A 23041-nucleotide genomic window follows, 5' to 3' on the forward strand; every position below is an offset into this window, starting at 1 on the left:
GCGTAAGCCCGCCTAATTCAAAGTAGGCTGGTAGGGGGCGTGTTGTATGGAAATGAATCGTCACCCCGCGTAAATGATGCGCTTAACGAACGGCGCATGCTCAGAATCGCGTCGCAAATACTTCCTAAGATACGTCGGCTCAATGCTTTGTCGACGTGAACGTAACCTACGCCCAGCCCCATTCACGTACAACTTACGCAAACGACGTACAATATGCCGCTGTTCCGACGTTTCCGACGTCCATACCTTAACATGACTTACCCCTGCTTTATGAGGGGTAAAGTTAAGCCGGTCGTACGCCTTACGTAAATAGCATATATTAATACGCCGGGCGCAAGTACGTTCGTGAATTGGCATATCTAGCTTATTTGCATATTTATAATGGGAACGCCGAATGCGTCCAGCGTAACTATGCTCCCACGATACGCCGGCGTAGGCAAGTTACGTCGGACGGCTGAAGCCATGTTTTTGGACGTATCTCGCTTTGTGAATCGTCGTAAAGATGCGACGGCGCACATTCGAAATTACGGCGGCGTATCTGGAGATACGCCGGCGTACATCGTTTATGAATCTGGGGAAAATAATGATTTGATCCCCCTGCAGATTGTGTTTGTTCACTTGGGGCTCGTGCACACAGGGCAATTTTTTATTTGTATTTTAACGACTTAAGGACCGCCTCCTTCAGAAGTTGACGCGTTTCACACTGTAGCCCAGTGCTTAATCATAGCTATGATTAAGCACTGGGCTACAGTGTGAAACGCGTCAGCTTCTGTTCTATTTTTTGCTGTGGCATGTATTTTTTGTGACCAGTTTTATTAAAAGGAACGTTTTTTGGAGTGCGGCTGTCCAAGTTTTCCTCTATATTTTTGCATCACCATTGCATTGCCGGCACCCATGGGTTTGGATTCAGTGAGAAGGCTCTTTGGTTTCATCTGAGCGGTTACCCTTTTCTAAAACTAAAGCTGGCCATACAGCATTCGTTTTTATTACTACTTCGTTCAGCCAGCGGGCTGAGCATAAAAAGAACAGATTCCTCCATCCACACAAACATGGTGGGAGGAGGACTCCCCCCCCCCCCCCCCCCCCCCCCCCCTCTCTCCCACCAGGACATTGTATTCCACCAGCAGGACCTGCTCCTGTCAGAACACGCTGATCGGCGGCTGCGGCCCACTAAATGCCTTGTGTGTTCCTTCTCTCATCCTCCCAGGAGAACGGCGCTCATGACACAGGAGACCGGAAACCGAGCGACGACATGGAGGTCTCCGAAGCAGAAGGTGAGGCGTCGGCATCGATGGCTCCATCTTTCAGGTTACACGTGGAATATTTTTCCTAATCGTCTTTCTCATCCCAGGCAACACATCAGCCGGCGGCATCGTTACGGAGAGTGACCCGGACCTGGAGGTGGAGTATCGGGAACACTCGGATAATGCTGAATCGCTGTCGGGATCGGAGACCGTGAACCAGGATGATGATTCCTTCAGCGTGTTGGGAGACTCTCTGAATGGGCAAGACCTGCCGGAGCATGAAATGCCGCCGCTGTTTGTGCATCTCATCTGCTCGGTGACACACAAGCATCAGCACGGCTCTATGCCCGTACTGACACTGCCCACCTGCCTTGGTAAGTCACTAAGGACATGTAAGTGATCAAAGCCACATTGCACTTATCCCCCGTGTGTTAGATTCCCCCATCATTTCTGAAATTTCGGCAGCGCAAGGAGTGATGCTAGAACCATGATATACCGTATTTATCGGGCTATAACGCGCCTCTGCGTATAGCGCGCACCCCCGAATTTGAAGTAGGATATCTGCAAAAAAATAAAAAATACGTACAGTTTGGATGCCCTTCGTCGGTGTCTTGCCCGTCGTCCAGCGCGTCCTTCCCCTGCCCGTCGTCCAGCGCGTCCATCCGCGGCCTTGTCCGGTCCGGCGTCCTTCTGCGGCCATCCCCATCCCCGCTCGATCCCCGCTTGCCGCACTTTGTTAGAACCACTGCGCCGACATATACCGAGCGGAGTACACTCGTGTATAGTCGGGCGGGCTCGGCTCCTCTCGCGTAAACGACGTACAGGATGCACACGACGTGACCGCGAGAGGAGCTGAGCCTGACCGACTATACCCGAGTGTACTGCGCTCGGTATATGTCGGCGCAGTGGTTCGAACAAAGCGCGGGTATCAGCGTATATCGCGCACCCACGATTTTGCCCTGTTTTTCAGGGCAAAAAAGTGCACGGTATACGCCGATAAATACGGTAATCAAATTAACCACTTGACCACTGGGCAGTTAAACCCCCTTAATAACCAGACCAATTTTCAGCTTTCGGTGCTCTCACATTTTGAATGACAATTACTCAGTCATACAACACTGTACCCAAATGAAATTTTCGTCTTTTTTTTTCACACAAATAGAGCTTTCTTTTGGTGGTATTTAATCACCGTTGTTTTTTTTGTTTTTTTTGCGCTATAAGAAAAAAAGACTGAAAATTCTGTAAAAAAATGAATTTTTCTTTGTTTCTGTTATAAAATTTAGAAAATTAGTATTTTTTCTTCATACATTTTGGCCAAAATTTATACTGCTACATATCTTTGGTAAAAATAAGTACAAATTGGTGAATATTATTTGGTCTTTGTGAAAGTTATAGAGTCCACCAGCTATGGTGCCAATCTCTGAAAATTGATCATGCCTGAAGTACTGATGGCCTCTCTCATTTCTTGAGACCCTAATATGCCAGAAAAGTACAAATACCCCCCAAATGACCCTTTTTTTGGAAATAAGACATTCCAAGGTATTTATTAAGAGGTATGGTGAGTTTTTTGAAGTTTTAATTTTTTCCCACAATTCTTTTAAAAATCAAGATTTTTTTTTTTTTTTTTTCACAACATTTTCATATTCGGTTATTTCTCACACACAGCATATGCATACCACAAATTACACCCCAAAACACATTCTGCTATTCCTCCCGAGTATGGCGATACCACAAGTGTGAGACTTTTACACGGCCTGGCCACATAGAGAGGCCCGACATGCAGGGAGCACCATCAGGCGTTCTGGAGCACCCAGACAAGTTCTGACATTCCTCTCCTACATGAAAAAATCATCATTTATTCGCTAGAAAATTACGTGGAACCCCAAAACATTATATACGTTTTTTAGCAAAGACCTTAGAGAATACAATGGTGGTCATTGCAACTTTTTATCGTGCATGGTATTTGCGCAGCAATTTTTTTAACGTATTAAAAAAAAAAAAAAAAAAAGTTTTGTGCTTAAAAAAAAAAAAAAACAGTAAAGTTAGCCCAATGTTTTTGCATAATGTGAAAGATGAAGTTACGCCGGGTAAATAGATACCTAACATGTCACCCTTCAAAATTGCACACGCTTCTGGAATGGTGCCAAATTTCGCTACATAAAAATCCCCATAGGCGACGCTTTAAATATTTTTACTGGTTATATGTTTTTAGTTACAGAGGAGGTCTAGGGCCAAAATTATTGCTCTCGCTCTAACATTCGCAGAGATACCTCATGTGTGTGGTTTGAACACCGTTTTCATATGTGGGCGGGACTTGCGTATGCTTCTGCGTGCGAGCACACGGGGACAGGGGCGCTTTAAAAAAAATATATATATTTTATTGTTCATTTTACTTTTACTTTATTTTAGTTTGACACGTTTTTCCGCAAAAAATAAAAAATTTCGATCACTTTTATTCCAATTACGAGGAATGTAAACATCCCTTGTAATATGAATATGGCATGACAGGTCCTCTTTACAGTGAGATATAGGGGGGGGGGGGGTCAATAAGACCTCACATCTCACCTCTAGGCTGGGAAGCCTGAAATAAAAAAAATAAAAAAAACAATCCTGGCTTCGATCGTAGCGTTGAGTCGGTAGAAGCAGGAGGGGGGGGGGCATATTGCACAGGGGGTATTGCACAGGGGGTATTGCGCAGGGGGTATTGCAGAGTATTGCGCAGGGTGTATTGCAGAGTATTGCGCAGGGTGTATTGCGCAGGGGGTATTGCAGAGTATTGTGCAGGGGGTATTGCAGAGTATTGTGCAGGGGGTATTGCAGAGTATTGCGCAAGGGGGTATTGCAGAGTATTGCGCAGGGGGTATTGCAGAGTAATACCACTCCCAGTGTGAAAGTCTGAGTGCTTTTCACACTGGGAGTGGCTTGAGAGGCGCTTTTCAGGCGCTATTTGTAGCTCTAAAATGCCTGAAAAGCGCCCAGTGTGAAAGGGGTCTTAGAGCAGCCTATAGAGCTAAACAGTTCATATGGTGACGAGATGCATGCTTGGTATTGTCTGACAACGATGGTGGAATCGGAGGTGGTGTTGTCAGCCTGACACTGTAACTAAATCTTTCCTGCGGTGACACCCGGTGACGGTTTCTCTTGTTGTTTTCCAGGTGAAGTTGTCGGATGTCTTGAGAACAGCGAGACTCTACAAAGCATCTCTCTGGGAGATCTGAGCGTCATGCTGGACATATATGTGCTGACTTTACCGCTGGAGATAGAGGGGGTGAATGAGGACTCGCAGCATACTCGGTATGAGCAGCACTACATGTCCTGTCCTATATACCGCATATATATATATATATATATATATATATATATATATATATATATATATATATATATATATATATAGATGAATATAAACATATAAATAAAAAACAAACCTTTACAACCCCTTTAAACGTCAGTCTAGTCATGGGCACAGTGAGGCATGGACACAGTGAGGCAAAGTGAGGCATGCAGATGGACACCCTAGGCTTATACTCGAGTCAATAAGTTTTTCCATTTTTTTATGGTAAAATTAGGTGCCTCGGCTTATATTCGAGTATATGCGGTTGATTCGTTACACACAGAGTGATATATTTCCAGCATTTCTTTCTTTTAATTCGGATGATTATGGCTTACAGCTCGTGACACCTTCAAATTCTGTATCTCAGAAAATGTAAAACATTACATAAGACCATTTTTTTTTTTTTTTTGGAATATTGTGAAAGTTGAATAGGGCGTGGCCAACTCAATATTAAACCCTACAGACTAAGACTGGGATGCCATTAAAGTTCATGTGTGTGTAAAGGCAGGCGTCCCAATACTTTTGACACTATAGTGTATATATAGGATTTAAAGGGATACATTTTTCTTGAGCTTTTCTTGCGCTAATGGCGCCGATAATGGCCGACAATAAATTTTAATGATTATTTAAATTCATGATATTAGTTAAAAAGTTGAAATATAATACAATTAAATATAAAATATAATTTTATATTTACTATATATATATATATATATATATATATATATATATATATATATATATATATATATATATATATATATATATATATTTTTTCATATTTATTTGCTGTGAAGTTAGTACTGATTCGTGCTCCACGGGGACCAAGGATTATATTTATTATATATTTTTTCAGGTTGATTTACTGTCACGATTTATATTTGGGTGTTTTATTACAATGTTGGCACTTAAAAATTCATCATTGGGAAGATTTTGAGTGAGATAGCGCAGTATTTTTTATTTTATTTTTATAATATTGTTCTCACACGGCTTTATGAGACGCGATTAGTGCTAGCAGCTGTCATTTATTATTACACATTTTTATTTTTAATAGGTAGCTCGCAAAGTCCTCATAGTCTATTTAATTTATATATGAAATATGTATATAATTATATTTTACAATTATATATAAAATAATACAGTGGAAGCTCGGATTACGAGCATAATCGGTTCCAGGAGAATGCTCGTAATCCAAAGCACTCGCATATCAAAGCGAGTTTCCCCATGGAAGTCAATGGAAAGGAAAATAATTTGTTCTGCCTTGACTTCAATGGCATGCAATACCGCATGTGGCCAGAGGTGGGGGGGGGGTGCCGGAGAGCCTCAGGAACACTGGGAAAGCCCACGGGACAGCTCGATTGACCTCAGAAAGGCTCGAAAACACCCGGGAACAGAGTATTTCTGAACAGGTACGCTTGGCTTTGGCGCCCCCGCACCTCAGGTCAAATGCGGTACTGCAGGCCCCATTAGCTTGAATTCTGTTCGTCTTGCGAGTCAACACTCGCAAACCGAGTCAGGATTTCTTTTTAAAGGTTGCTCGTAAATCAAAATGCTCTCAAACCAAGTTACTCTTAAACCGAGGTTCCACTGTAATGAAAACGGACCGGATTTATTTAAACGTGTCATTGATAAGTTGGTCGGGGGGGGGGGGGGGGAGAAACCAAGGAAGGCAAAATATAAGCAGATATAACTTCAGCAGCCCTCAGTGGAATCCTCTCTGGGTTGGCAGCACCTCCACAGACTTCTATGGGGTCATCACATGAGACTCACCGGCCTTTTGGCTGTTTTTGAGGTAAGTAGGAAGATGGGTCTGGGGGGGGGGGGTGTACTTTGTCTAAAATCACACTTGGCCTCATTGTATTCTTCTGTAGAGATGGATAGAAACTCAATATAAAATGTGCATTGTCATCGCATTTCACTCCCCATCCATTTTCCGTGCATGTTTGCTGTATTTCATTTGCTTGGACGCTTGCATTGGTGTCGGAGAATGGCTGCGGTGTTGCCTATATTCCCATTCGCTTTGCCGATTTCAGTCATTGTGTTGTGTTTGATCCCCCTCCCCATATCCTTTCCTCTATCCCTCCCAGGTATACCTCTGAGAGCAGCGTTTCCTTTCCCCGCTCCCCCGCTCAGACATCCTCATATCGCTCTGATGAAGAGATCCCACCTGCCTTGGAAAGATTCCCATCCAATGTGGAGCAGAGGTGAACCATTGGCTGCTACCCTTCATTTCCTCTTCCTGTGTAACGCATCCGAATCTCATCATGTCTTCTTCATAGAGTGTCGTCATAGGACCTTCTTCATTTTAGGTGGCTTCTCTCAACACATTCAGGATGAATTCCAGGATTGGAGATTTCGGCCCGGATTCTCAGAGGACTTACGACGGCGCAACGCCATGTACGCCGTCCTAAGTCCTAATCCGAGCCGTCGTATCTATGCGCCTGATTCTTAGAATCAGTTACACATAGATATCCATTAGATCCGACAGGCGTAAGATCTAAACTGCATTTTTTTTTTTTGACGGCTAGGTGGCGCTTCCGTCAAATTCCGCGTCGAGTAGGCAAATTAGCTAGATACGCGAATTCCCAATCGTACGCGCGGCCGACGCAGTAAAGTTACGACGTTTACGTTAGGCGTAAAGTTGCCCCTGCTATGTAAGGCGCAGCCAATGTTAAGTATGGCCGTCGTTCCCGCGTCGAAATTTGAAAAAAGTTACGTTGTTTGCGTAAGTCGTCCGTGAATGGGGCTGGACGTCATTTACGTTCACGTCGAAACCAATGACGTCCTTGCGGCGTACTTTGGAGCAATGCACACTGGGAAATTCCACGGACGGCGCATGCGCCGTTCCGCAAAAACGTCAATCACGTCGGGTCACAGTAGTTTAACATAAAACACACCCCCCCCCCCCTTCCACATTTAAATTAGGCGGGCTTACGCCGGCCGATTTACGCTACGCCGCCGCAACTTACGGAGCAAGTGATTTGAGAATACAGCACTTGCCCGTGTAAGTTGCGACGGCGTCTACATATATTTGTTTAGGACCTCCGCCCCTCACACGAGCCCATCGTGAAGAAATCCGCCCCTTGCAGTACTAGCATCCGCCCCTTGCAGTACTAGCATCCCATGTAGCTTTAGTTGTGCTTCAAAGCCTCCATATAAGTCTATGGCAAAGCTTGCTTGAAGCCCCACTAAAGCCCCATCAAAGCTTGACCAAAGCCCCATCAAAGCTCCACCGAAACTTCATCGAAGCACCAAGCAAAAGCAAGGTGTACACAGGACTGTAGTAAGCTTCAGGAGCTTCAACTGGTGTTCAGAGAGCTTTAACAAAGCCTGTCCGAAGCCTTGTTTTGAAGGAAGTGTAAACTCTTCTGCACAGCGTTGGATCCAGAGGGGGCTCGGGTATGTATTTGGGAGGGGGGGTGGCACTGCTGCACACAGAGGGGTTGGTATGACTGTATCCCTCCCAGTGACACATACAGGCCTTGTCAGATCAGCTATTTATACAGTTCAATATTATCAGTAGACATTGTAGCGGTTCCTTGTCTGCTTTTGTTCAGGTGATAGGGAGAATAGGGGGTTCGACTTCTCTTGCTGAAATTGATTGTTAAAAGCAATGCGGTCCCGGTGCTGGAATCGTGTGATCAACAGCATAATAAAGAAACATTTCTCCCCTTCTGTAGTGCTGTTTGCAAGTATCTCACCATAGATTGAACTCCTAGTGCAGTAGAACTAAGGACATTGTTGGGGGTGGTCAAAATCTAGGTTGTCCATCCTTTGATCTAAGGCTCAATTTCCACTTGTGCGACTTGTCATGCGATTTGGGACTGCAAAGTCGCATGACAAGTCGTACCCCATGACGTCCAATGAGGTACCGTTCATATATGTGCGACTTCAAGTTGCAGCAACTTCAAAGTAGTCCCTGCACTACTTTGGTTCCACTTTGATGCGACTTGAGCTCCATAGACCTTGAGATTACAAAGGCATTGCTTCAAGTCACCTCAAATATAAGCGCGGTAAAATCGCAGCAAAGTCACGCAACTTTGGGGTTGCAATAGTGGAAAACGGAGCCTTAAAGCGGTTCTCCACCCTAAAGTGAAGTCCCGCTGATCGGAACCCTCCCCCCCTCCGGTGTCACATTTGACACCTTTCAGGGGGGAGGGGGGTGCAGATACCTGTCTAAAGACAGGTATTTGCACCCACTTCCGGCCCGGCATTCACGGGCAAAAGACGGGCATTGCGTCACATCCCGTCGCCCCCCCCCGTTGTGTGCTGGGAACACTCGGCTCCCAGCACACAGCGGGAGCCAATCGGCAGGCGCAGCGCGACTCGCACATGCGCCGTAGGGAACCGGGCAGTGAAGCCGCAGCGCTTCACTTCCTGGTTCCCTCAGCGTGGATGGAGGGGGGGGCAGCAGGGTGACGAGCGATCGCTCGTGCTCTGCTGCGGACGGCGCTGGACTCCAGGACAGGTAAGTGTCCTAATATTAAAAGTCAGCAGCTGCAGTATTTGTAGCTGCTGGCTTTTAATATTTTTTTGGGGTGGAACATCCGCTTTAAGGTCTGGGTGGGCTAGTTGCAGGAGCAGGGGAATGAGGACTATTAGGTAGATTCAGTAAGAGTTAGGCCGACTTATCAGTAGATAAGCCGACCTAACTCAGAATCTACGCCGACTTATGTTTAAGCGTATGCTCAAACAGAGATACGCTTAAACATATCTAAGATAGGACGGCTTGTGCCGTCGTATCTTAGATTGCAATATTTTGGATGGCCACTAGGTGGCGCTTCCATTGCGGTCGGCGTAGAATATGTAAATGAGGAGATACGCCGATTCACGAACGTACGCCCGGCCGACGCAGTACTTTTACGCCGTTTGCGTAAGAGATAGGCCGCGTAAAGTTAGAGCTAGGCCCTATTGGAATAGTAATGTCAAGTATGGCCGCCGTTCCCGCGTCGAAATTCTGATTTTTTACGTCGTTTGCGTAAGTCGTCCGTGAATCGGGATTTACGTTGTTTACGTCCACGTCAAAATCAATAGGCCCGTGCGGCGTACTTAGCCGCAATGCACACTGGGAAATGTAGGCGCCCGGGCGCATGCGCAGTTCGAAATGACGTAAAAAACGTAAGGTCAAGTCTCATTAACATAAAACACTCCCCGCCTCAAACACATTTGAATTAGGCGCCCTTACGCCCGCCCCACTTTAGGCTACGCCGCCGTAAGATAGCAGGCAAGTACATTGTGAATTATGTACTTGCCTAGCTAACTTACGGCGGCGTAGCCTAAACACGCTAAGCTACGCCGCCGCAAGTTTGCTCCATTGTACCTGAATCTAGCTATATGACATCTGCTGAATAGGTGATGACAGGAGGCTCTGGGGATATATTAGCCAAGTGTCCTTCCATCCTTTCAGATATTCAGCACTATCCCGGCTCCCCGCAGAACACAGGCAAGCTATAGAGGTCACGATGAGTGAGGTGAGTGCAGCTCGTCTTCATATAGTAGAACTGTAATTGGCGTGTTCTTCTCTGTTTTTGGGGCCCACTTGTAAAAGTTTGGTAATTGACGCTTCCCCATGAAATCTCTTTAAGTGGTTACTCATATTTACACTTTAACCACTTACCCCCCGGACCATATTGCTGCCCAAAGACCAGAGTACTTTTTGCAATTCGGGACTGCGTCGCTTTAACAGACAATTGCGCGGTCGTGCGACGTGGCTCCCAAACAAAATTGGCGTCCTTTTTTTCCCACAAATAGAGCTTACTTTTGGTGGTATTTGATCACCTCTGCGGTTTTTAGTTTTTGCGCTATAAACAAAAATAGAGAGCCAATTTTGAAAAAAATGAATATTTTTTACATTTTGCTATAATAAATATCCCCCAAAAATATATAAAAAAACATTTTTTTTCCTCAGTTTAGGCCGATACGTATTCTTCTACCTATTTTTCGTTAAAAAAAATCGCAATAAGCGTTTATTGATTGGTTTGCACAAAAGTTATAGCGTTTACAAAATAGGGGGTATTTTTATGTCATTTTTATTATATATTTTTTTACTAGTAATGGCGGCGATCAGCGATTTTTTTTTTTCGGTATTGCGACATTATGGCGGACACTTTTGACACATTTTTGGGACCATTGGCATTTTTATAGCGATCAGTGCTATAAAAATGCATTGGATTACTATAAAAATGCCACTGGCAGTGAAGGGGTTAACACTAGGGGGCGGGGAAGGGGTTAAGTATGCCTGGGTGTGTTCTAACTGTGGGGGGGGGGGTGGCCTCACTAGGGGAAATGACTGATCGCTGTTCATACATTGTATGAACAGAAGATCAGCATTTCCCCTGCTGACAGGACCGGGAGCTGTGTGTTTACACACACAGCTCCCGTTCCCCTCTCTGTAACGAGCGATCGCGTGTGCCCGGCGGCGATCGCGCCCGCCGGGCACACGCACGGGAGTCGGGGGCGAGCGCGCGCGTCTCCGGCGGCGCGCGCTCGCCCCTAGTGGCGGCTGGGAGAGAGGACGTCATATTACGTGCTCTCGCCCAGCAGAGCCACCTTGTGGACGTATAACGACGGTGCGCGGTCGGCAAGTGGTTAAAGCAGAGTTCCAGGAGATCGCCTAAAGGGAGGGGCCGCCTAAGGCGAGAAGAGAAGTCTCCGAGGCGGTCCCTGGGCGGAAGGAGGAAGTGGGACAGGAAGTCCCACTTTTACCAAAGCCCCCACTCACCCCCCCCCCCCCCCCAAAAAAAAGTGACTTCAGGAGTGACTAAGCAGAATGTGTTAACAACATCAGAGCTGAACAGCCCCACCCAGGGGGCGGTCCTACTGACTATATCCCCTCAGCCTGCACTCAGTAGCTCAGTTTTTTTTCTGCCTAGCTAAGGAGAAGACATGGCTTCCTTCGGGCCCATAGGCCTGGAGGTTTATTTCAAATGTATTTATTTATTTATTTTGTTTTGTTTGTTCCTGTGCTGTTCCCACCCCTCGTTTTTTGACACTGCTTTGGGACGTCCCACTTTTGTCAAGATTAAAGGGACACTAAAAGCAGATTTTTTTGTTTTAATAACAAACATGTTATACTTACCTCCACTGTGCAGTTTGTTTTGCACAGAGTGGGAGATTCAGAAACAGAAACGACGGCGGATCTCCTGATACGCCGTCGTATCTCTGAGATCCGACGGTCGGATCTATGCGACTGATTCATAAGAATCAGTTCCGCATAGATCTCCCTAAGATCTGACAGGTGTAAGTGACTTACACAGTCGGATCTTAGGCTGCAATCTCCCGCCGGCCGCTAGGTGGCGCTTCGTTTCTTTACGCGACGAATATGCTAATTCTGATTTCCGCCGATTCAGAAACGAACGCCCGCCCTTGTTTTTTTTTTTTTTTTACGTCGTTTGCGTTCGGCTTTTTCCGGCGTATACTTACCCCTGCTATATGCGGCGTATCCAATGTTAAGTATGGCCGTCCTTCCCGCGCAGAGTTTTGAATTTTTACGTCGTTTGCGTAAGTCGGTCGCGAATACGGATGGACGTAATTTACGTTCACGCCGAAAACAATGACGTTCTAGCGACGTCATTTGGAGCATGCGCACTGGGAAAAATCGCGGCAGGCGCAGTACGATCGGCGCGGGGGCGCGCCTGATTTAAATAATACACTCCCCCTAGCCGCGGAATTTGAATTCCGCCGGGGGAGTTACGATCCGCCGGCGCAAGTTTCGAGGTAAGTGCTTTCTGAATACTGCACTTGCCTCAAAAAATTGCGCTGGCGGATGGTAAATAAGAGAGATTACGCAGATCTAAAGATCCGCTGATCTATCTGAATCTAGCCCAGAGTGTCCCCGAATCCATGTCTTCTGGGGTCCCTCGACGGCTGTCTCGGCTCCTCCTCGCAAAAGCTTTCTACCTTCATGCGAGCTCCCTCGCATGGTGAAAAGCTTTTGCGGGCGCGCTCCCGTGATACAGCGGCGGGCATAGCCGCCGACTGTATCACTCGGCCCCGCCCCCCGGCGCCCCGCGTCATTGTATGTGATTGACAGCAGCGCCAGCAAATGGCTGCGCTGCTATCAATCCGTCCAGCCTAGCCAATCAACGGCCAGGCTGAGAACCCGAAGAAGATCACATGGACACGCGCGGGACTTTCGAGGGGTGAGTTAAGTAAAACGGGGGTCCGGGGGGGACGGGGGGGTTCGTTTAGTACAGTCGAATGTTTTTTTTACCTTAATGCATAGGATGTATTAAAGTGGAGGTTCACCCAAAAACTCAATTTTTAACATTAGATTGAGGCTCATTTTGGGCAGCAGAATCGGGTGTTTTTTTTTTTTTTTTTTTTTTTAAAAATGCAATAAAACTATCCCCTATTTTGTAAACGCTATCGATAAACGCTTAAAATTGTCGCTCTATTTTTGTTTATAGCGCAACAATTTAAAAACGCAGAGGTGATCAAATACAACCAAAAGAAAGCTCTATTTGTGGGGAAAAAAAGGACGCAGATTTTGTTTGGGAGCCACGTCGCACGACCGCGCAATTGTCAGTTAAAGCGACGCAGTGCCGAATCGCAAAACCTGGCCAGGTCCTTTTACCTGCCTAAAGGTCCGGGTCTTACATGGTTAACATTTTCTGAACTATTTCAAAGCATTCTGATTGGACAATTTAGAGAGGCGGGGCAATGACATCACAGACGTAGCAAAGGTCATACAAAAAACTGTGGGCCGGATTCAAGTAGATTTGCGCATTTATTACGGAGGCGCAGGGCAACGATTTTGCCCTGCGCCCCCGCAATTTTTTTGCGCTGCCCTCGATTCACGGAGCAGAAGCTCCGTAAATTGCGTGGGCGCGCCGGCAAAATGCCCGGCGCAATTTAAATGATCCCGTAGGGGGTGGGAATCATTTAAATTAGGCGCGTTCCCGCGCCGAGCGTAGAGCGCATGCTCCGTCGGGAAACGTTCCCGACGTGCATTGCGGCAAATGACGTCGCAAGGACGTCATTTGCTTCAAAGTGAACGTGAATGGCGTCCAGCGCCATTCACGATTCACTTACGCAAACTACGTACATTTTAAATTTCGTGACGCGGGAACGACGGGTATACGTAACATTGGCTGCCCCTGCTAATAGCAGGGGCAGCCTTATGCAAAAACCGCTCTACGGAAACGACGTAAATTGCGTACGCAGGGCTCGCGCAACGTTGCGAATCGGTGTTAGTATGCAATTTGCATACTATACGCTAAGCACAACGGGAACGCCACCTAGCGGCCATCGCAAGAATGCAGCCTAAGATAAGAGCCTTATGCCGCACAGATCTTAGGCTGCAGTCGGCGTAACGAGGTTCCTGAATCAGGAGCATTCGTTACGCCGGGGCAAGTAAGCAATTGCGCTGTGTAACCTATGGTTACACAGGCGCAATTGCTTCTTGAATCCACCCCTGTATCTGCTAGGAATGTGCACATGGCATATGTATAAGTTGGCCCCTTTTGTACTATTATGAACATTATTATTATCTTGTCTGTATGACGTTTTGCTCTTTTTCTCTCTCTCTCCTGTGCATGCGCGTGTTACAGATCCGCTGGCTGCTTGAGGATGAGCTGGTGTCGGCCTTGCGTCACGCCCGTGTAATCAGCCGTTCCATCTTACGAAAAGTTCTGTCCCACGTGTGCGAGTCGGAAGGGCGGCCGCACTGTAACCGGGAATTGGTCCAGCTCCAGTTTGTGTTCGGACCAGAAAACTCCCTGCAGAAGTTTAAAGAGGTACGTGGCGCGGACTCTGTACCCCAGAAGTGTGTGTGTGATATTGGAGGCAAAGCCCTGCCCAGGCCAATGCTGGCATTCCTCTCCTACTTGTAAAAATCATCATTTTTTTTTTTTTCTAGAAAATTACTCAGAACCCCCCAAACATTTTATATATTTATATACAGTGGGGCAAAACAGTATTTAGTCCCCACCAATTGTGCAAGTTCTCCCCCCATTTATAAAGATGGGAGGGGCCTGTAATTGTCATCATAGGTAGACCTCAACTATGAGAGACAAAATGTGGAAACAAATCCAATCACATTGTCCGATTTGGAAAGAATTTATTTGCAAATGATGGTGGAAAATAAGTATTTGGTCTCCTCTACAAACAAGTGAGATTTCTGCCTCTCACAGACCTGCATCTTCTTCTATAAGAGGCTCCTCCTCCTCCACTCATTACCTGTATCTTCTTCTATAAAAGGCTCCTCCTCCTCCACTCATTACCTGTATTTTCTTCTATAAGAGGCTCCTCCTCCACTCATTACCTGTATCTTCTTCTATAAGAGGCTCCTCCTCCTCCACTCATTACCTGTATCTTCTTCTATAAGAGGCTCCTCCTCCACCCATTACCTGTATCTTCTTCTATAAGAGGCTCCTCCTCCTCCACTCATTACCTGTATCTTCTTCTATAAGAGGCTCCTCCTCCTCCACTCATTACCTGTATCTTCTATAAGAGGCTCCTCCCTCCTCCACTCATTACCTGTATCTTCTTCTATAAGAGGCTCCTCCTCCTCCACTCATTGCATGTATCTTCTATAAGAGGCTCCTCCCTCCTCCACTCATTACCTGTATCTTCTTCTATAAGAGGCTCCTCCTCCTCCACTCATTGCATGTATCTTCTTCTGTAAGAGGCTCCTCCTCCACTCATTACCTGTATCTTCTTCTATAAGAGGCTCCTCCTCCTCCACTCATTACCTGTATCTTCTATAAGAGGCTCCTCCTCCTCCACTCATTACCTGTATCTTCTTCTGTAAGAGGCTCCTCCTCCTCCACTCATTACCTGTGTCTTCTTCTATAAGAGGCTCCTCCTCCACTCATTACCTGTATCTTCTTCTATAAGAGGCTCCTCCTCCTCCACTCATTACCTGTATCTTCTATAAGAGGCTCCTCCTCCTCCACTCATTACCTGTATCTTCTTCTATAAGAGGCTCCTCCTCCTCCACTCATTACCTGTATCTTCTATAAGAGGCTCCTCCTCCTCCACTCATTACCTGTATCTTCTTCTATAAGAGGCTCCTCCTCCTCCACTCATTACCTGTATCTTCTTCTATAAGAGGCTCCTCCCTCCTCCACTCATTACCTGTATCTTCTGCTATAAGAGGCTCCTCCTCCTCCACTCATTACCTGTATCTTCTTCTATAAGAGGCTCCTCCTCCTCCACTCATTACCTGTATCTTCTATAAGAGGCTCCTCCTCCACTCATTACCTGTATCTTCTGCTATAAGAGGCTCCTCCTCCTCCACTCATTACCTGTATCTTCTTCTATAAGAGGCTCCTCCTCCTCCACTCATTACCTGTATCTTCTTCTATAAGAGGCTCCTCCCTCCTCCACTCATTACCTGTATCTTCTTCTATAAGAGGCTCCTCCTCCTCCACTCATTACCTGTATCTTCTTCTATAAGAGGCTCCTCCTCCTCCACTCATTACCTGTATCTTCTTCTATAAGAGGCTCCTCCTCCTCCACTCATTACCTGTATCTTCTTCTATAAGAGGCTCCACCTCCTCCATTCATTACCTGTATCTTCTTCTATAAGAGGCTCCTCCACTCATTACCTGTATCTTCTTCTATAAGAGGCTCCTCCTCCACTCATTACCTGTATCTTCTTCTATAAGAGGCTCCTCCCTCCTCCACTCATTACCTGTATCTTCTTCTATAAGAGGCTCCACCTCCTCCATTCATTACCTGTATCTTCTTCTATAAGAGGCTCCTCCCTCCTCCTCATTACCTGTATCTTCTTCTATAAGAGGCTCCTCCTCCTCCACTCATTACCTGTATCTTCTTCTATAAGAGGCTCCTCCTCCTCCACTCATTACCTGTATCTTCTATAAGAGGCTCCTCCTCCTCCACTCATTACCTGTATCTTCTTCTATAAGAGGCTCCACCTCCTCCATTCATTACCTGTATCTTCTTCTATAAGAGGCTCCTCCCTCCTCCTCATTACCTGTATCTTCTTCTATAAGAGGCTCCTCCTCCTCCACTCATTACCTGTATCTTCTTCTATAAGAGGCTCCTCCTCCTCCACTCATTACCTGTATCTTCTATAAGAGGCTCCTCCTCCTCCACTCATTACCTGTATCTTCTCCTTCTCCACTCATTGGGCTAGATTCAGAAAGATGGGCTAGATTCAGAAAGATGAGCGCATCTTTCTGCGGGCGTAACGTATCTCTGATACGTTACGCCGCTGTAACTTTGGGCGCAAGTTCTGTATTCAGGAAGAACTTGCGCCCTTAGTTACGGTGGCGTAACGTATGTGTGTCGGCGTAAGCCCACCTAATTCAAATGGGGATGTTGGGGGGCGTGTTTTATTTAAATTTCACTTGACCCCGCGTTTTTGACGTTTTTTTTTGAACGGCGCATGCGCCGTCCGTAAAATATCCCAGTGTGCATTGCTCCAAAGTACGCCGCAAGGACGTATTGGATTTGACGTGAACGTAAATGACGTACAGCCCTATTCGCAAACGACTTACGCAAACGACGTAAAATTTTCAAAACTCGGCGCGGGAAAGATGGCCATACTTAATATTAGCTACTCCTCATAGCAGGGGTAACTATACGCCGAAAAAAGGCTAACGTAGACAACGTAAAAAAATGCGCCGGCGGGACGTACGTTTCTGAATCGGCGTAAATACCTAATTAGCATATTCCTCGAGTAACTATACGGAAGCGCCACCTAGCGGCCAGCGTGAATATGCAGCCTAAGATACGACGGTGTAAGACACTTACACCAGTCGGATCTTAGGGATATCTATGCGTAACTGATTCTCTGAATCAGGCGCATAGATACGACCGTCCGGACTCAGAGATACGACGGCGTATCAGGAGATACGCCGTTGTATCTCCTATGTGAATCTAGCCCATTACCTGTATCTTCTTCTATAAGAGGCTCCTCTGTCCTCCACTCATTACCTGTATGAATGGCACCTGTTTGAACTCTCGTTCCTTTTGCACAGAGTGGCCCCGATCCTCCTGTTCTGGGGTTCCTCGGTGGCTCTCTCGGCTCCTCCCCGCAATAGCTAACCCCCTCTGGGAAGCTCTCTTCCAAGGGGGTGTTAGCTTGCGGGTGCACTCCCTGTTCTTAGACACAGAGTGTATGACTCGGCAGCTGCGTCATTGGATTTGATTGACAGCAGCAGGAGCCAATGGCTGCGCTGCTATCAATCTATCCAATCAACACCGAAAAGCAGTGGAAAATAGGACGCCGGGGGATGCGCACAGCAGGTGAACGGGCTCAGGTAAGTAAAACGGGGGGGCTGCGGGGGCCGTGACAGCGAAGGCGAAAAAACACGAAGCTTTACAACCCCTTTAAAGTCCTCTGCGTACCAAACGCCATTTATAAATGGTAGGCAAGTAGTTAATCAAAGTTTTTGTTTCTGAAGTTCGGCTCCAAGTCCAATGAAAATTCTATACAAATCATCTATAGTGTTTGCATATCCTGCTCCGCCGGCAGCGTTGGCCGCGGTTCTGAGCCGTGCCCGCGAGACTTTTTTTTTTTTCTTTTTTTGGAACGACTTAACTTGCAGTTCTGTGCGCGGCCATCTACAAGAGCTGGCGATTATTTTTTAGAAACAATTATCCTTTTATGGCTCGTTCGCGGCTAATGTCAAGCGGTTGAGTTGGGCCCTCCGATCTCAGCCTTTTAATGATCTCAGGGGAGTTCTTTAGGGCTGTAAAATCCGGGATTTGTTTTTAAATGAAATGTGTAATCTTGGGACCGCGTTTGGCAGGAGAATGTCATTGCTTCAAGTTAAGTGTTTTTGTTATATCTTCATTTTCTCACTTTTATGTTTCCAACATACGGTCCATTTCCCTCCGTCTGTCTATAAATAAAATCCTGCACCGTCATGAGCTCTCTTTTTTAAAAAAAAAATAACAAGATTTACAAGTGAACGTTGGTTTAGGAAGTAAGTTTGAGGTCAGAGATCGGTCATCGCCAAAGAAAAAAAAAATCATTGCTTTTTTATTTTTTTTTGCAGTTTTTTTTACATATCGTAGGCCAGCTCCAGCACTTTTATAGGATAGAGTGCTATTGGCGCCAAGGCAGTGAGAGTTGCCTGCTGTCAAAGGGACAGGAAGTGAAGTGAAATCTCCCCCTACGGGTTTTCGGACTATCGTACAAAGTTGACAGAACTATTTGAAATTCTCAGGTGTATCCAGAACTGGGTGGCGTTCAGCTTTCTCGACTTAGGGCTCTTTCACACGGGCGGCCCGTTCAGGTCCGCCTGACAGTTTTTTAGGCGGACCTGAACGGGTGCTCCGCCAAAGTGTGACGGAGGAAAAACCTACTTTTCCATCCTTCTGGCGGATCGGGTGAACACGGTTAGACGGTCCGTGTTCATCCAATCCCCCCATAGGGGAGAGCGGAGAAAAGACAGGGCACAGTGTGCGGGGACCGCCCTGTCATCCGCCAGCTCAGCGGGGATCAACGCAGTGATGTGACCATATGTTTAATTCTGAACTCTCTTAACACTGCTATACACTCTTTCTAGAAAACCTTGCACAAAATCAGGGATTTTTGCAGAGCAGAGTAGGGACTGGCCAGATCATTCTGATGCAGTTGGACAGCTTAAACATGTATTGCAATGTATGTGGACCCCTGTTTTCAAGTCTGCTAGAGACTCCTAGCTCTGCTATCCAGCAGTGGTACTCTTTTGGGTTGATTGGTGCCCAGCATTACCCTCTTCCTGTGAGCTCAGGGTGTCAAGGACCTGTCACTTAGAAGCGCATACACCTACTCTTTTCTGTTGACCCCACCGGTCTTCTACGTCTTCTTCACTGTCCATTGACCTAACTGGTCTTCTACTTCCCCTTTACTGTCCAGTGACCTCACCGTATCCTGATTCTCCTTCACTGTCCATAGACCCCACCAGTCCCCTGGTTTCTCCTTCATGGTCCATTGACCCCACCGGTCTCCTGCTCCTCCTTCACTGTCCATTGACCCCACCAGTCTCCTGCTTCTCTTTCACTGTCCATTGACCCCACCGGTCTCCTGCTTCTCTTTCACTGTCCATTGACCCCACCGGTCTCCTGCTTCTCCTTCACTGTCCGTTGACCCCACCGGTCTCCTCCTTCTCCTTCACTGTCCATTGACCCCACCGTTCTCCTGCTTCTCCTTCACTGTCCGTTGACCCCACCGGTCTCCTGCTTCTCCTTCACTGTCCATTGACCCCACCGGTCTCCTGCTTCTCCTTCACTGTCTGTTGACCCCACAGGTCTCCTGCTTCTCCTTCACTGTCCATTGACCCCACCGGTCTCCTGCTTCTCCTTCACTGTCTGTTGACCCCACCGGTCTCCTGCGTCTCCTTTACTGTCCATTGACCCCACCAGTCTCCTGCCTCTCCTTCACTGTCCGTTGACCCCACCGGTCTCCTTCACTGTCCATTGACCCCACCGGTCTCCTTCTTCTCCTTCACTGTGAAATCAGCAGAGAGGACACCGCTGTATTTCTGAACTATAAGGCTTCATTTCCATGGACGTTTTTGGACGTTTTTACAGCCACTTTTCTGAGCTTTTTTTGCAGCTTAAAAACGGCTCTCCATGTTAGTCTATGGCCTCATGCCCACCATGACGTTTTTGAGCTGTAGATGGCTGAGACGTTTTTAAGCTGCAAAAAAAAAACAGGACCAGTGCGTTCTGAAGCTCCAGCCTTAGAGCTGTAAAAACGCCAGACGTTAAACGCTCAAAAACGCGCAAAAACACTAAAATACCCTACCGCTGCGTTTTTGCGCTCCAGCTAAAAAAAAAAAAAAAAAAAACATGGACAGGCGTTTTTAAGCTGTAAAAAAGGCTAAAAAAAGTGGCTGTAAAAACGTCCATGGAAATGAAGCCTAAGTAGTGCCCTCCACTTAACATGTTGTGGAGCTGTGTAACTCTCAGGACTGGGTGGACAGAAAGAAGGTGAAGCATCTGTGGCCAAATCTGGCCAATTTTTTTCCCAACGTTTCTATTCTCCTGTGACATTTTCTTTTATCGTTCTGTTTGGGTTCATGGGCCAAATCTGTAAAAATGCCTCAGAGTCCCAGATCAATATTCACCAATAACCTCAGCTGTAATCAAGGACCAGTGATGACCCCATTCGTCAATCTCCCAATACATCTTCTTCAAATGAAATTATAAGGGCTTAAAGCAGAGTTCCGGCCACAATCTCACTTTTTAAATATAAATACCCCTGTAATACACAAGCTTAATGTATTCTAGTAAAGTTAGTCTGTAAACTAAGGTCCGTTTTGTTAGGTTGTTACAGCATTTAGACACTTTATAAAATAGAAATTGACTGGGGCCATCTTAAGTGTGGGCATCATGAAGCCAGACTGTATGACTTCCTGGATTTCAGCCTTGCAGATCTCGCACATGCTCAGTGCTGCACAAGCAGTGTAATAGGTTTCAGATCAGGTTTCAGCACCTGTACTGGTCAAGTCGCATGATTCTTCGAGACTGGGGAGTGCACAGACTCCTGGAAAGTTACACCCACTACATTCCCAGAAGTCTGTGCGGTGTAGGTTAGGAAGCTTAAAGAGGAGTTCCACCCAAATTTGGAACTTCCTCTTAACCCACTCCTCTCCCCCTTACATGCCACATTTGGCATGTAATTTTTTTGGGGGGGAGTGGGGGCTTCAGGAGGAGTGGGACTTCCTGTCCCACTTCCTCCTTCCGGGTAGACGATTAAGCCTAATCGCCTAGGCGATTAAGCTTAATCACCTACAGGAAGGGGCTGCTGTAGGCGATCGCCCAGGACACGTCACAGGTCCTCGGCGATCGCCTGTCCAATCAGACGGCGCCGCGCCGCTCGCGCATGCGCAGTGGGTGCCCGGCCGTGAAGCCGAAAGCTGTCATGGGCGGGTGCCCACACTGAGCATGAAGACGCCGGCCGGCGAGGGGGGGCGAGGAGCGGAGCCCCGTCCGGCGCGTCGCTGGAGCCGTAGAGCAGGTAAGTGTCGGTTTATTAAAAGCCAGCAGCTACACTTTTTGTAGCTGCTGACTTTTAATAAACTTACAAAATGGGTGGAAAACCCCTTTAAGCACCTAGGTGCAGGAAGTGGGAAGATTAACTATTCTGCCTAGCAACAACACTTTGAAGGCATCTAAAAAAAAATGTTTTTTTCTTAAAGGACTAATGACATTTTTTTTAAACTACTGATGTAATGTTATATTTATGGGTGGAACTCCACTTTAAGATTTACAATACACCAAATGTTAACTTGTATTATATCGGCTTTGTAAATGAAATGTCCGAGCAGAAGAAGTAAAAAAAGGGACCTAGGTCGTAGTCCTAAATAAGAGATGGTGAGGCTGGTTGTAGGCCCCGCCTCCAGGATCAGGGAAATGGAAACACAAGTAGACCTTCTCTATACTCCGAATGCTCGTGTTCATTATGTACCAACATTCTAGAAGGTAGGGTGACCTACAGTAGCCCCTCCTGTGTGTGTGATGCCTTTCTTCTCTTTATCTTTTTCAGGAATTCCGCCGACTGTCCCTGCTCGGCTACCAGCTCAACGAGGAAGAAGAAGACTATTATTATGTCTCTTTAAGCCGACATCACGCCCAACGGGCAGAGGACACTAGTGCGCAACGTTTGGGTGTGCAAGGACATGCAGCCTGGCAGGAACCTGATGTCGGCACAGCTATGGAGAGTGTGGATGACGAGCTGACAGGAAGTGGCCGTCCTCCCGAGGACAAGGTGATCATAGACAGCTCTACCCTTCACCTTCAGTCTTGCTCCTCTCCTGGACTGAAATCTCTTACTCTGATTTCACTGCACACTGTGAGCTTCTCATGATGTGCATTAGAAGCTGCAGCAAGTCAGCTAGAGCCCTCCCTGGCCAGAAGACACCCAGCGCCATCTAGCTCTTTCTGTAGTCAGAGCCTCAGACTGTCATTCCCTTTTTTGACACATGGGTCTCTCTCTCTCGCGCTCTCTCTCTCTCGCTCTCTCTCTCTCTCTCTCCCTCTTGCGCGCGCTCTCTCTCTATCTCCCTCTCGCACGCTCTCTCTCCCTCTCTTGCGCTCTCTCTCCCTCTCTCGCGCTCTCTCTCATTCTCTCGTTCTCTCGCTCTCTCTCTCGTTCTCTCGCTCTCTCTCTCGTTCTCTCGTTCTCTCTCTCTCGTTCTCTCTCTCTCGTTCTCTCGCTCGCTCTCTCGCTCGCTCTCTCGCTCGCTCTCTCGCTCGCTCTCTCGCTCTCTCATTCTCTCTCTTTTCTCTCTCTCTCATTCTCTCTCTTTTCTCTCTCTCTCATTCTCTCTCTTTGCTCTCTCTCTCATTCTCTCTCTTTGCTCTCTCATTCTCTCGCTCTCTCTCTCTCATTCTCTCTCTCTCTCTCTCTCTCTCTTTCTCTCATTCGCTCTCTCTCTCTCATTCGCTCTCTCTCTCATTCGCTCTCTCATTCTCGCTCTCTCTCTCATTGTCGCTCTCTCTCTCATTCTCGCTCTCTCTCTCATTCTCGCTCTCTCGTTCTCGCTCTCGTTCTCTC

At 46.8% G+C, this 23041-nt stretch overlaps 1 protein-coding gene across 4 annotated transcripts in view; it reads left to right on the forward strand.

Moving 5' to 3' along the window:
* The window catches only part of SZT2 (SZT2 subunit of KICSTOR complex), a 223145-nt gene that overhangs the window by 80283 nt on the left and 119821 nt on the right, over nt 1–23041 (forward strand). For all 4 annotated transcript variants that reach the window (XM_040360883.1, XM_040360884.1, XM_040360885.1 and 1 more), the window contains 7 exons: nt 1208–1274; nt 1352–1618; nt 4400–4538; nt 6666–6782; nt 9986–10049; nt 14130–14315; nt 22031–22252. In XM_040360883.1, the coding sequence (XP_040216817.1) occupies nt 1208–1274; nt 1352–1618; nt 4400–4538; nt 6666–6782; nt 9986–10049; nt 14130–14315; nt 22031–22252 (1062 nt within the window). The remainder of the gene's footprint in view (nt 1–1207; nt 1275–1351; nt 1619–4399; nt 4539–6665; nt 6783–9985; nt 10050–14129; nt 14316–22030; nt 22253–23041) is intronic.

This window comes from Rana temporaria, chromosome 7, assembly GCF_905171775.1.
Source record: "Rana temporaria chromosome 7, aRanTem1.1, whole genome shotgun sequence".
NCBI lineage: Eukaryota > Metazoa > Chordata > Amphibia > Anura > Ranidae > Rana > Rana temporaria.